Genomic DNA, 15,801 nt, shown 5'->3' on the forward strand with positions numbered 1-15,801 from the left:
GAAAGTCTGAAGGCGCATTCGAGACAGCATTAAAATTTGGGCGTGTTCGATCTTATGCGGAACAGCGCGGACGGCACAGCCTGATCGAGGTGTGACATCACAGTACCGCGAGAGCGATTCGGAATCCTGCTTTCTAATAGCTCTCGCGGTACTGTGATGTCATGATGTCATCTGCCTAGCGAGGCATGGAGTCGAACTCGCCTGGGACTGGGTCCCAATTTGCCCAATAATGTACCCTTAACGTATGTATTGTTTCGGTTATTGAAATGTATATACTTTGCAGTGCGTAAAGTGTACAAGTATCATATTACCAACGCCCGTTAGGAAGTGTCATTTGTTGCCTAGACGACAATCCTTAACAGTCACACATATCAGACACTCACACACTCCTTTTTTAATTTCAAGGTTTCTTCGTTATTTCTTATGTGATTGTATTGTGTAAATGAATGTATTAATTCAGAAAAGCATGAATTATATAATTTAATAATTTAATGTAGCGTCTCTAAACTAGACCATCCGGGTACTTTAAGGATAATTGTGAACGTACTAATTCTAATGGAGTACTGTACTGTCTAGGACGGATAGTATGCGAGCTGAGTCAGGAATTGAGTTTTACGTTATTTGACGTGGTCGATATTTTATATAAATTTGTTAACAGGAAACTAATAATAATTGTGGTGTTAATAATAATAATAATAATAAAATTCACAATAAACTTGTGACGTTAATGCAAATATTGCACATTTAATTTATTAAAATATTCAATAAATAATTTTAGGATAATTTTAGAACAATTTAACATGCACTTAATTCACAAAATCTTGGTAGGAAAAAAACTATTGTCTTCTGGTCAATATCAAAAGCCTGGTGCGGTGTTCTCGTAATCTCCACCCATTTCATGAGGTGTGATGGATGTCAGCGAAACGAATAGGGAGCGCACACGAGCCCACCGCACCCACCACCAGATCAGCGTTACTGAATCATTTCAACAAACATAACATCTCTCGCTTTATCCAAACATTGATACGGCCAATCGCCACATAAACGCGGACCGCTCGATGGGAAAATTCAGAAGATGATACTCTGAAGAGGGGTAAACATGGAAACCCGACGCTGAGTTCTTTTAATTGTGACCATAAGACACCATGGCCAAACAGTACGATGTGCTGTTTAGACTTTTGCTTCTCGGAGACTCCGGTGTCGGGAAAACCTGTTTGTTATGCAGATTCACGGACAATGAATTTCATCCCTCTCACATTTCTACCATCGGTAAGACAGATACTTTCATACATCCGTTCAAAGAGTTGCAGAACAAACAGCTCGTGCCCATAGCATAGCAGCGCTGGGCTATTATACTTTATGAGCCGTGAAATAATGAATTGAGAAATGAATTACACCACATGGGATGCATTCACAATTTAAAATGCTTTATCTCTGTACTGTCATTTTTGCAATATTATCTTTTAACACCACAATCACACGCCTGTTTATAATAAGGAGCTCATTGCACGCAGTGTAATTCGAGCTGATAAAATAGAATTGAATATAGCCATGATACATTAGGCCTATAGATAACAGTAATCTAGTAATGAATTCTAGTCATACAATTAATAGGTATGATTTCTGAAAGGCAATTGCATGGTGAAGACATTAAAAGCAGGTGTATGTTATTGCATGCATTCTTAATAATATATAATGGGCAACAACGTGTCCTGACAGTTGCCATTGCAACTCATACATGATGTTTTATGCAGGTGCTGTGTGTATTGATATGTAAATGTAATTTGGTTTAAGATGTACTGTTTTCATAGTCTCACCAGTGAGAAATATAGAAATTTGTAACTCAAATACAAATTTTCCCGCAGGCATTTGAGATATACAGAAGATAATTTTTTATCCTTTCTTTTATTGCATAAATCATATAGTGTTAATTTGTGTGTCCTGGACTGGTGGGACAACATGCCATTTACTAATTTTAAGAGCATAACCAAACATGCTATTTTTGAATTATTATTTACATTTTTTTTTTCATTCATCAAACTCTGCAAATAAGGACACTTTTATTACTTTGTGTCCACAGAGAACGGTTTATTCCTTTTGTATTACACCTTACTTGGTGCATAATAATAATAATAATAATAATAAATTGGGGTTCTGTAAAACGTGAACTAGTATTGGATTATGATTACCACATTACAGCACAGTTCACCCAAAAATATTAAGATCCTGCTAAATATATCCTGTCTTCCACAGAAGGAATTAAAACATTCTGAATCCTGAATAGCTTTTCTTTAAATGTAGCATGTGGGAGGCTAAACCCATTCCAAAGATGTTGCCTCTTAATTATAATATATGCATCATTAAATGTGGAATAAATGTCAGACTGTTATTTTGCAAAGGTTCAGGGTTATTTTGTTGTTGCAGCTAGCTTGCACACTGTGGAGCAAATAATATTATCCATAAGATTAATCTCCGCCATCTCCTAGCATTCCAGATGCTTTTATCTCCCTAAATCAATAAGGAATCAGAAGAACTGACTCATACTTGCAGCAGTCTGTCTGTCCTGCTAGTATTTAATTAATATGCCCTAAAAATGGTTCAATAAGCTTTAATCCACAGGGCTATGACCCATATATATTGTAATACTAGTCTGTCAAAGACTTTCGTTATTATTACAAAGGAAGAGTAGTTTGTAGCTTACTCTTTTTAGCTTGTAATGTTATTACCAGTTATATATTTGCAACATGCTTTTGTGGTAAATTGTTTTAGCTATGAAAGTTGGTAAAGCAGAGTATGGGTTTTCATTTATTTACATTTCCCAGTATCTCTGATCAGCTGATCAACTCTTTATGATGCTGTCACCCGATTAATCTGACAACTATTGTTTAGATTTGTGCTTGCCATTCATTCACCGTAGCTTATCTGTCTGTTTTGCTGCTAAATGTATTACCATTTCATATTAGTGCCTGTCTCCGTAGAGAAGTGTCCGAGTGATTATTTAATTGTTACAGCTCTGCTACATTATGGCAAATTTAATACTCATTATCCTTGGTTGAATGGCCATTAGATTGATGGTCTGATTTTAATGTCTTGATATATCTGGTGCTCACAAACCTCATGTTATTAATTCAAAGAGGGGTGAAGCTTTGTTTGTGTTCCACTACTTGAAGAACCACCCTTCATAGAGGAAATATGACCTAACTTAGGGTTAAGTCAGAAATGGTTAGGTTAGTTGTACAATGCCCTTTTATGTTGCTAGTATTGCATTGCATTGTTGTCGTCCTTTCAATGCCCACAATTATCTTAGAGAGAGAAAGAAAGATGAAGTCTTTTTGTCCTTTTCCTCTGCCCAACCAGTTCAGTGGCGGCAGCAAAAAGCTTTGTGTGTGTTAGTGTTTAAAGTGCAGGTCACAGATAGCACTGTTGTTTAATGTATAGCTTGATAAAGTGGAGGCTGTGGCACTCTGTGGATGGTATAGTCTTTTTGGTTTGAGGTTTTATACTGTCTTACTTTTTATTTATAGGATTTTATTAGGTATTTATTTGTACTCGTGCATTGTCATTTTCAAATATTACATTTCATTGCCAAACTTGTAGTCATGATCGGGTTTAAAGGTCCATGAAGCACTCATGGTGGCCCTTTTGTAAGGTTTTATTTACAGTAAACTGGTCATTACAGTAAAAAAGGGTCATCAGGACCCCGATGTACCTAAAAGATAAAGGGGTAACCACAGATTTATATAAGCGACATTAAACAATAATGGATATGGCTGAATTTTGTTGCCTGGAACAACGGTCGACTTACAGTTAAAGGAGTAGTCCACTTTAAAGATGGGGTCCATTGACTTTTTATAGTAGGAAAAAAATACTATAGTAAGTCAGTGGGCCCCATCTATAAAGTGGACTACTCCTTTAAGGAGTCACAAATATTTTACAGCAGAGGGCCACAAATGACCAAGGATATCATATTTAGCTGTTATGACTGAAAAGACTTAAAGGGCAGTTCACATAGGTGTTTTCAGCAATTTAAAAATTGTCTCTGGTATCCCCAGAATGTGTCTAAAGTTTCAGCTCTGTCCTCAGTTTTAACATGTACAGTATAAAAAAATATGTTTACACAACAACAATGTAGTGAAAAATAGAAAAAGTTTTTCCTTTGCGTTCATAAAAAATTTCATGTAGCCTATACACGACACGACGATGCTGTTAAAAGAACTGTGAATCCACAAAGACGACCATATCTCCTACATTATGTGTGCCATGCCAGTAGATGGCAATGTTACCATGTACAGAAACACTACACACGCACTGTAGATAAATGCGCACATACTCATTTATCTACAGAGAGATAAACACAAACAATCAAGATGGCGAAAGCCTCAAGCAGTTTTTTTTAGACAGACGATGAGGTAGCTTTTATTACTACAAGTGACCATAAAAGCACCAAACTTTGTTGGGGGACTTTTAATAAACTTTGTATCTTGAGCAGTACAAACACAGTCCTTTAGGCCGCCAATGTTATTTTAGTCATACTTGCACATGTCTATAGACTAATGAATTAACACGTGCATGATGTCACTGCTTTTTCAGATTTGGGTTTACTTACTGTAGTTTACACGGAGATGACAGGGCGTTGTTCAAAACTTTCACTTTGAAACCAATTTTCTAAAGTTTATGTTTTAAACGCCCCCTAAATAAAATATGATCAATACAGCTTGAACCAAATGTCATTTAGTTCAACCTTCTGCTGCTCTGAGTGGTTATAATTGTTTTTGGAAATGCCATTGAGAATGAAATAACCTGGCAAAGCTGCTGTAAAAGCTGTAACATCTCACAGTGGTCCTTATTTATTGATACATAGCCCGATATTATTGCAATTTTGCTGTGGCTTGCTATTATTTCTTAACATTTTTCAGCTTCATAATAGTAGTGAATTCTTTCTGAGCCCAAGATCTCATTAAGATTTCACACGTTGCAAGAATGCAGGGTCATACTTCATTCTTACAGAGTACATTTTTGTGTCACCATCATTTATGTCTTGATTGGGTAAAATGGCCATAACCCAGAAAATGCTATTTTCTCCAGGTACAATGTACTAAAATGTAAAATGACTCATCAATTAAAGCATTAATTTGTGTTTTTCTTCAGTATCATTTTCTCTCCTTTTATTCTTTTAAAACATCCCTATATCTCAAAAAAGTCGGTTCCTTTGTGAAGTCATCATCAAATTATACTTTTTTTGTGGCAAACAAGGTGCAATATGTAAATTCATATGTATTCATGTTGCATATGCAAGCAATCTGTGCAATTTACTAATTTCTTGTATGCAACTTTCTATTTTGGTAAAAACATTGTGTTTAAATATAAGGGTCATTCCACTAAATCTGTGCCATTTCTGTCCCCAGGATATTATATGTATAAAAATGCAAGAAAACTAACTCAAAAATAGATTTGATTATTAAGCAAAGTGTCCTGCATGTTAATCTAACACCAAAAAAAAGAATTCTTTTTATCTGTCCCAGCTCTATCTCTATACTGTACCTTTAAATAAAAAAGGAAACAATTCTTTAGATATCTTTAATTTTTTGCATTTTATTTTGTGGGTCCATAACCCATGTTTGCTTTAAATTTTTTTAGATAAAATGCACATTTTAGTCATGTCCCCAGGATTTCACTCAGTCCTGTTACCCAACACGTTCCCGCCTCTGAAATTTTAGAAATATCCTGCGAGTCACATTTTCAAGAGGACGTGACATCATCTGGATCTTCTGAAGGTCATGTGAAGATCAAAAGTCACTTTTCTCCTTTTCTTTTCTGTATATTTCGTGATATTGATGCTTTGACTGTGAATGTCAATTTTAATGTTCAGTCCTGTTACCTATTTTTTTTGATGTTATTGGATTATTTTAAAATAAAACATTTTGGTAAATCAGTAGAATTTGCTAAGTGTCTTTATGCTATTAGCACATATTTACTGCAGCTATATTTTATGTATTTGCTATATGCTAAAACTCAGTCCTGTAACTTTCAGTCCTGTTATCAAAATTCCTCCATCCTCCATTAAGAAACCACGTTAAAAAATAAACTAGTTACCTAAGTTTGACCAATACTCATTTTGAAAAGTAAAACGTGTGTTATTAAATATCAACTTCAATTTTGATGAGTTACAACATGCAAATGGCACCGATTCTGTGGAATGACCCATAAACTGTATTTCTAGCTGTTGTATTCTTTGAAAGCTTCTAATACCAAGTTAAAACCCTTAGGTGTTTTAGCCAATACAACGAATTGTGATTCTAACGTTTTTCTTTTCCTCAAGGTGTCGATTTCAAAATGAAGACCTTGGAGATTGATGGCATTAAAGTGCGAATACAGATATGGTAAGTTGCAGCTCTGATGGATGTCTATTTTACATTGGTTTTTAACATAACAGTGTTGGGTCAGCTGGTTTGGCTAATCAGATGTATTTATGCACACAGGGACACAGCAGGCCAGGAGAGATATCAGACCATCACGAAACAGTACTACAGAAGAGCACAGGTGGTCTGCATCTCATTTATGAGTCAGATGTAGTGATGAGGAATCATTTTAGATGACCATTGTGTGATCATGTACTGATAAAATCTTATTATAATGTACAATTGGACTAAGTGATATTCTATCGACAGGGCATTTTTCTGGTGTATGACATCACGAGCGAGCGTTCATTTCAGCACATCATGAAGTGGGCCAGTGATGTGGATGAGGTAATGCAGCAGATAACCTGCTTCATATATTTGTATTTTTTCATCAACATCTTTCTCTTTTCACTGTATTATGCTAAATATATATAAGATTTCCTTTTTTTATTTTCCTTAGTCTTTTGGTAAATCATATTGCTTGTTTTTATTCTGCACCATTGAGTTTCTGTTTTGGTTCGGTCCATGATCAGTATGCTCCTGAGAAGGTGCAGAAAATACTTGTTGGGAACAAGTCTGATGAAGAACAGAAGAGACAGGTTGCTACAGAGCAGGGAGATAAGGTAAATGAATCATACTTCCCTTATAGCTCTTTTTGTGAAACTAGTACATTATTTAAATTTTGATTTATAATAAAGTCCTCATGATGATCTAATCTCTTTCGTTCCTCCAGCTTGCAAAGGCTTACGGAATGGACTTTTTTGAGACAAGTGCCTTTACCAACCGTAACATTACAGAGGTACAACTTTGTCCGTATTCATTATCCATATTTTTTACATGTTTAAAGACCTGAATGCCTAGCAGGGGTGTATTCATGTTTTCATGCAGCCATGAGATAACTCTGTTTGCACATTTTTGTTCTGTGTTTTCTTGCCTGCAGCTATTAAGTATTGTTTACCTCCACTTCTTTTCATTACAGTCTTTCACCCGATTGGCTGAATTAGTGTTACAAGCCAATAAGAAGGATATCGATTTGATGGGAGGCTCCATTAATGACGAGTTTGATCTCACAGTTTTGGAGGAGCAGGAAGGATTGTGCAATGTTGGCGACAACACTCGTAAGTCGTGCTGGTGCTGAGGACTGGAAGTGGCACAGCCACCCTTTCAGTTGATATTTGTTCTTTGAATATTTTTGCATAAATGCATCAGCTTGTGTTTGCGCCTTTGATGACCAATTCATTATTTCATATGGATTATTATTTATTTTATAGTAAAAGAAGCTCAAACGTTCATGAGTATTTCCAGTCTCATCAATCATTTATTCACAATCTTTTAGAATCAGTTTTATGTTCATTTAACAGATATATGGGAACGGTTTAAGTATCAGGCAGCATTAAATTTATAGCTGGAGCACCCATGTTAACATGTAATATGTTTTTGTGTTATGCTGTGGGACTTTAAAGGATAGTTTACCTATAAATAAAAATTGTGTGATGATTTACTCACCCTAATGTTATTATAAACCTGTATGTCTTTGTTTCTTTGCTCGACCACACAGAATATTCATGCTAAATGAACGTATTTGGAGACACCTAGAATTATTTTTTTGTGTGTGTGTGTCATACAGTTTTGGCAAAATATGAGGATGAGTAAATGATGACAGAATTTACATTTTTCAGTAAAAGGTCCTTGTAAAGTGATCATATATCTGAAACTATTGGAAAGTGTCCCTTGAAATGTTCTTGAATGATGCATTTATGGGGTTTGACCAAACTGTTACAATATTAAATGCTTCTTTGGTATAAAGGCATTGTAAAAAAAAAAACATGCTGCTTACCAGTTTTAGTCCACTGTGATTGTAAATGAATGCAAGGGTTTTTATTTAAATTTGTAAATTATAATCAGATATACAAACATGTTATTTCATCTGGTATTTTACACCAATCTTTTTTTCATCATCAATACTCTTTGCGTTCAGATGATGTAGGTTGGAAAATGTCTACATTATACTATAAATGATTCTGGAAATGTTGCCCCATAGCAACTGATTATTACCGTAGCAACACCAGAAAAAGGTTTATAGCCTGCTTTGATCAATGTCATTTCCATCCCAACTTAAGCTAAATTTATGCAGAACTGTTTTGATTCCCAGGGTGGAGCAGCTACATGAGGCCTGTGTGCTGTGCTGAATTGACATGGGTTGTATTGCAAACGATTAAATGTATATTATACTATTGCAACATTTATATGTGCAAGTGGTACTGTACTATGTTGATTTAAATTAACTCTTGAATAATGCAAATGTTTGCTTGTGTTATTTTAAAACTTCAATGAAATGTTCATGAACAATTTGATACATTTAAATGAGTATGTGGTTATTTATATACAAATAATATATATATATATAAAGTGTAGTAGTGTGATTCTGTCTAGGGTCAAATAATTAAGAATAAACATTTGAGTTGTTGTTCTTATTATAATTATGGATTAAATGACATGAATGGTTATGTAGACTTGGAAGGTTGGTGGCCAGTTATGTGCAACACCAAACCTCACCACTGGGAGGCGGTTGTGCAAAGCTAAAAATGAATGATTCACCCAGTGAGTTTTGTAACCTATGTATTATAAACTATTTGTCAACATCAACGACAACAGGAAAAAATAATATCTGTGTTTTTATTTCACGTTCTGAGGACCTTTAGTGTGGAATGAGTAAAGTATTCAAATGAAGTCGGATCTGACAGATAAATACTAGCTTGACTTTGCCAAGGTCAAGTATTATGTATGTTTTTTTTTCTTTCAGAAATGCATACCTTGATACTTGTTTTTTTTAAGTGTGTCCTTTTTAAAAGGTAAATACATACAACCATACCCAGATCAAAAATTCTGCATAAACAACTTCTGAAGGCCATGTGCTGCTGGAGAGATTCATAAAAGATCGAAAATGTGATAAACATATTCATTGCATGTGGTCCTATTGGTACAGTATTTGTAAGAAAGTCATATACAGAAATGAATCCTAAGTTTACACTGCAAATACACTTAAAAAATGCTATATATTCCTGTACACCGTCAGAAAAAAGGTTAAAAAAATGTCACTGGGGTGGTACCTTCAAAGGTTCATTTTTGTACCAAAAAGATGAATCTAAGGCACTCTTCTTCAATGAAAAATTTAAAAAGCCTTTATTAAACTGGCTACTTCATATTAGAAAGTTAAAAATACATGGGGTATGGAAAACAACCCACGCGTAGCGGCACAAAACAGCCTTCTTCAGGGTATGTCCCTGAAGAAGGCTGTTTTGTGCCGCTACGCAATTGTTTTCCATACCCCATGTATTTTTAACTTTCTAATATGAAGTAGCCAGTTTAATAAAGGCTTTTTAAATTTTTCATTGAAGAAGAGTGCCTTGGATTCATCTTTTTGATATATTTATTTGGAATTCCCTATCCCAAAGAGCACCTTCAAATATTTGTTTTTTGAACTCCTTGAGCACCCTGGACATTCTTTTTCTCGTTCATTTTTGTACCTTGGGGTATACAGCACATTGAACTGTTGTACATTTTGGGGTACAATATTATACCCTAAGGATCAATTTTGTACCAGTTAAAGGCGGGGTGCACGATCTCTGAAAGCCAACAGACGTTTGAAATCACAAACACACCCCTACCCCAATAGAAACTGGACTTTTTTGATAGACCCGCCCCACACATACACAACCCAGGCAACGATGGCGATTAGTTGACACGGCCTTATCGCTGATTGGCTACAAGTGTGTTTTGGTACTCGGCCCGACTCCCTTTTCCAAAGCGTTTCACAAAAATCGTGCACCCCGCCTTGGTGTACAAAACATTTTGGGCCTTTTTCTGACAGTGTTGCTAAAAGAGCATTGAGTTAGTGGACATGTCACTTGCTCTTGTATTTAGAAGTCGTTTTGAATAAAAAAAGTGAAAAGAATAAAGGTAATATAATGTAGTAGCACACATATCATGTGTTTGGTTAAAATACACATACTGTTATAATGTATTATTTTATGCACTGCAAATTACACTTGTGTTATAGGAAGAATAACTCATTCTATTAAAGACTTAATGTGAGGTAAAGTTATTCTTAAATTTATTTTGAAAATGAACATGGAAATGATCACCAACCCTCAGGCTGTGCATGCTACTGAAGTGAATTTATGCACTTCCCTAAATGCTGCTTTAATTAGAAATCATCTGCAACAAATATAAGTGTACTCTGGTATCATCTGATTAATATACATTTATTCATAGGTTAAGTGCATGTAAAATCCACCATTTCATGTTCCCCCGCACTTCCTCAAACAGCAAGACATCGCTGTCAATCAAAACTGACAGTAATAAAGATGTCACTGGGTGATCTCCAGTGGCCGGTTGCATAAACACTCTAAAAATGGCTGGGTTATTTTTAACATTATTTGGACTGAACACATTCTGGGTTAAAAAAATGCATGGTTTACAATAACCCAGCAGTTGGGTTAAATAAACGCAGCATTGGGGCAAAATTATACCAGCGGTGTGTTCTGTCCAATATTTACCTAACATGGGTTAAAAATAACCCAGACATTTTTAGAGTGAACTGTTTAGACTTGTCTAACAAGCCCGTCTTCATTTTATTTTTTCAAAACTGATCATAACTTTTAAGTCAGTAACATTAAAATGTAGACTGATCTCATTTCAATCCAAAACATAAGACTGATTAGCCCTAATTTTTTGCTAGTTGGTCTGACTAATTCTTAAGACAAAGTCGGCTATATTTATGCAACCAGCCCCAGATCACCACTTCTACATTGTGTGCTGCTTATTTGATGTCTGAGAGACCTGGAAAGGCCTGTGGGTCAATTGAATGAGCTCCATACAGAGTCTCTAATGAAAATTCTTGTACTCCAGTCTGTGACCTCTCATACTCCTATCCAGTATCATCTTATGCCATCCCTAGTTGCTACACAGTTGTCACTGGGACAGTACCCTTTGTCACGGCCCCTCCCCTGTCTTGCCGACTCATATCCTGTGGCACCTTTAAAATGATCTATATGTACCTTTTAGGTACCAGTATCTTTGAGGTATATGCACCCTTTAAGTACAAATGTGTACTTTTCGATTGGGTACGGCCCCAGTGATAGTGTACCAATGATAAAAACATTAAAATAAAAGCTTGGCAAAATCACCCAATGCCTGATATCATGCAACAACAGCCAATAGAAACAGATTACATAAGAGCGAAAAAATGTGACGTGCACAATCTGAAGCAGAATTTATCTTCAATCCTGCTCTTGTCATTACTCTTACTTTTGATGTATACAACATGAAACAATCACATTTATTTGTGTGTCTTTGTCCATTCTTAGCATTCCAAGATATGGGCTCAAGCAGATGTTAATGCCTGAGCAGGGCATTAAAAAAGAGATAAAACTTAGCTTGAAGCCTCTCTCTCCACCTCTCTCTCTATCGCTTCCCATTCCCTAGATAATCCTGTCAAACCATAGCCAAATACTTCCGTGCAATTGGTCCTCAATTGTGCACTGAATTGTGCACACAGCAAAAACTCGCCAAGCATGGCGAGAAATGAATGAACGTTTCCTTTGGATGGACAAGCAAGAGAGAAACAAGCTTTAGTATTATTTTTGGGGTGCGTGCGCATGCAGCGGGGGCGTTCAGTTGGGGGGTCCAGCTTTAGGGCACTACTGCTAAGCACTGTGTTGTCATCCTCCTACCTAACCACACTGCTTTCACACCAAAGTGAGTCACGCTGGCTCTCCGAGTTCTTGAGGTGCCGAATGTGGAATGCTAAGCATCCTGAGAGAACTTCATAGCATTCAGCCTTCTTATCTCTCCTTTGTACCTGCTTGAAGATGTTTAGAAAGGTTGAGAGAAAGCTGTTTGATCTTGTATTCATGAGGAGCGATGCATATAAATAGTTTGCTGTTGTTGATGTTGTAATCTACATTCTAAACGTTCTTGGGCTGATTGCACTCTTAAAAAATGGTGGTGCAAAGTGAAGCGATACCATTAAAAAAGTTAAATCATGTAAGATTTAAAACTAATATTATTAATAATTGCATAACACAGAATTATCATACACTGTCAAGAAATGGTCCCAAACTGTCACTGGGGCAGTACCCTTTATAAAGGTCATGTACTATTTAGGTATAATATAATTGGGTTTATTGGGAAGCAATTTGGGAAGCATCCATGGATTATGCTTTTTGATCTCTTACATCTGGTTATACACTTTAATATTCGTGCCGTGCACCTATTAAAAGGTGCATGATCATTCATTTCTTCATAAAAACATAATTACTGTCTTGTATTTGAATTTATTAATGCTGCTCTAGGGAAACTGATGATAAAGTCTTGAAACAAACACAGGGAATATAGTTCCTAGTCATAGAGCAATTAAGCAAGTCATTGTCACTAATCTCTCTCAGTGGGTAGTTGGTAATTACTTTTCTGATTCTATCAAAGTAACTGAATAATAAACAACACAGACTTATTTCTGCACTGAATTATGGTAATCACTTGGACTAACCAGTGCATCAGTCATTTTGGAGGCATCGCACATACTTCTTATTGGGCCACACAAAGACCCTGTGTCCTGTGATGACTTGTCACCTTTCTTCATGTCATTCTGCATTAGTGTATTTGCATCGCTTGAATAGAGCTAAATGAATGAGACCATTCTTCCTGTTCCTCCAGCATCCCGGACGACACATTCCTGTGTGAGGTTACACATGCATGAGTGTGGTCATCATGTAGGGACCGTCAAGTATTGATTGTAGTCTATAAGACAAAGGCATTTCTCAATAATTTATATTGAATGAGAGGTCATAGGGGAGCCTGGAGAAACCAACACGATACAATGAATCTTACAAAGCTTGTCAATAAATGTTTGGGTAATACTTTACCACAAATCATCAAATAAATAGTTAAATACAGGAAATTATACTACTATATAATATATTCAATATTTTTTACATAATAAAAATATAAACATGAGAAGCACTGGTACTCATTACAAATGATACAAATGAGCACAAAAAAACTTTTAATTAAAAAACGTTGTAGTTATTTTGTGGATGATGTTTATAAATGAGTTTTCCTCACAAAATGTTCACTAGAAATAGATAGAAATAATACAAATATTTTGGTAGAAAAGATATAAACAAATAAATTAGGGGTGCACTGATATATCGGCCGATGATGCTTGCTATGCTTCTCAATGAATTACGGTGAAATGCCGCTACATCCAAAAGCCAGGGGGCGCTGTCGTGCAGAGACTCAATATGCGCTGTATTTTGATGTTCTTCAAACGTTTTCAGGTATTTTCATGATAATAAAGAATATATGTTTGACGAGTGTTGCTTTTCCAAATTCATGTTTTAAACGACTCAAACTAACAGTGATTTCAGATCGATAAGGACTTACTGATTAAAAGCTGTAGTAGGCCTACATGAAATAGCTGTGAATAATATCGGCTGTGTGGTTCAGAAAAGTTATCGGCCACGTATAATTAGTGTATATCGGCATTTATCGGTGCACCCCTATGTCTCATTCAGGCAAAAACTGTTGTAGTTAAAGGGATATCTTACCAAATCGATATGACTCTTCGGCAGAACACAAAAGAAGATGGACACAAACCACTGACACATTTCTCAAAATTTCTGCTTTTGAGCTCCAGTCATATACAGATTTTGAATGATATGAGGTTGAATAAATGTTGTCAGAATTTTTATTTTTGGATGAATGATCATTTTATGTAATCAAAGTTTGTTATTAAAATTTTAATCATTGATCTTGGCAGAATCTGACATCATAGATTTAGGAGGAATAATGCACAAATTGAACACGTAGACCCTATTATTGTCAAAGACAATTGAAAACCAGTCGCGTGATAACCGCGCGCGGGGGACATAAATGGTGCTGTTGCTAAGGCAACCCAGTCCATAGGGGTCCCATTCCCACAGAAACAAATGAGCTTTCAGCTAGCAAATCACGCTCTCCGCTTCTCTCCGCTCTCGCGAGATTGCCCTATCAGCGAAGCAGCGGCTTGCAGTGACCTCATCAGCAGCTGCAGCGCGAGGCGGAGCTGCAACTTTTGTATGAACTTCGAAGTTGAATAATTAGGAAGGAGACGCTGGGGCCAACGGTACCGCTGCTGGAGTAGATAGAGACATAAGCTGGAAAATCAATCACGATACGCGGAAAAACAGCGGGAATGAGGGCCACGCCGAGTCAAACGTAGACAGGCGAGAAATTACCGAGCGGGGAGACGCTCGTGTCGGACTTTTATTGCAAGATTTTGCTGGAGAAGAGACTGCACGAGCACCGAGAGGAGGTGGAAAGGGAAGAAGGTGAGTTCATAACATGTCTTTGATTTAACTGCCCGTGTCCCAATCGTGCTTAACGGTTTGCAGAATGCTCGACAGATGTGATTTTTAGGGGAAATCGTTTCTTTGTTATTGCTGGTGGCTCGATCGGCGATCCAGTGAACGATTTGGGACGGTTAACGAACGTTCGCGACTCACCTGATGATCAAATATCAGGATTAAAACGGCATATAACCAGAAAGTTATAGTCAGTGTGCCTGTATTTGATAAATAACAGCAAACAACATGTACAATTGAGTACGTTACCTTCTTTGCTGTGATCTGTTTTAATGTGATGAAGAAAGCGCAAGGTGAATATGGGAAGGTTGTTGTGAGAGTTTGGTCGTAACTCTTGATGTGTAAAGGTTGCTTTGCTACATTGTTACATGAAGATTTATATGCACATTTACAACTGAGATATGCACAATACATGTGCGGAAATAATATAGATTACACGGATCACACGTCGTAGTAGTTCTCGCATGTTTTAGATTAAGCCATTATTTGCTCGATAAAGTTTGACTGATAAAGATACCGAGACACTTTGTAATGTTTAAGTTAGTTGTTTTAAAAAGAACCCGTGTATTGCTTTTAAAATATTTCTAGAAGAACAAAGGCTGTGTCTCAAAACTAGTTGAGCTGCCCACCAAAAACAGCATGTTTTTTGGACACCAAAGGCGCTCGTGTGTTTGGAATTTGCTGCGTTAATGGTGAATCTGACCATCTCAAGTATACGTGGGCTTTGGATAACTTTGCATTTTTTAAGCATAACGTTTTGTCACGTCTAAATTTTGAGGTCTGCGTTGTAGGTTGACTGATGGCCCCTCACTCAGCCTTCTCCCTTTAAGGGCTTCACTGATTTGTCATTTGCATGTCTTTTCTTCGTTGTGTGGGTGGTGTGTGTTCACTGTGTATTGGCCAGGCTCTAAATGCAGTTTGTGTGGGGGTGGATTTGAAGAGATTGGTCCTCCTTATTGAAGTGCTTTCTGGCTTTCCCTTTTTAACTTGAAATGCAT

The 15,801-nt window shown here is 36.5% G+C and overlaps 2 protein-coding genes across 3 annotated transcripts in view; both read left to right on the plus strand.

Moving 5' to 3' along the window:
* Positions 1 to 880: 880 nt before the first annotated feature.
* rab15 (RAB15, member RAS oncogene family) lies at positions 881 to 7,688 on the plus strand. Of its 2 annotated transcripts, none has more exons than XM_065256706.2 (7): positions 881 to 1,269; positions 6,320 to 6,380; positions 6,480 to 6,543; positions 6,669 to 6,746; positions 6,932 to 7,021; positions 7,132 to 7,197; positions 7,378 to 7,688. In XM_065256706.2, exons 1-7 carry the CDS (start codon positions 1,146 to 1,148, stop codon positions 7,534 to 7,536), a joined length of 642 nt encoding a protein of 213 aa, XP_065112778.1. In that variant the 5' UTR covers positions 881 to 1,145; the 3' UTR covers positions 7,537 to 7,688. The 2 variants fall into 2 exon arrangements, with proteins under 2 accessions (XP_065112778.1, XP_065112779.1); XM_065256707.2 differs by having other exon boundaries at positions 884 to 1,269; positions 6,480 to 6,540.
* A 6,837-nt stretch (positions 7,689 to 14,525) lies between these two features.
* sipa1l1 (signal-induced proliferation-associated 1 like 1) overlaps positions 14,526 to 15,801 on the plus strand; it is a 111,648-nt gene continuing 110,372 nt past the window's right edge. The window contains 1 exon segment of the mRNA XM_065255847.2: positions 14,526 to 14,770. The gene's annotated coding sequence lies outside the window, so the exon portion shown is untranslated.

Source organism: Paramisgurnus dabryanus, chromosome 12, assembly GCF_030506205.2.
Source record: "Paramisgurnus dabryanus chromosome 12, PD_genome_1.1, whole genome shotgun sequence".
Classification (NCBI taxonomy): domain Eukaryota; kingdom Metazoa; phylum Chordata; class Actinopteri; order Cypriniformes; family Cobitidae; genus Paramisgurnus; species Paramisgurnus dabryanus.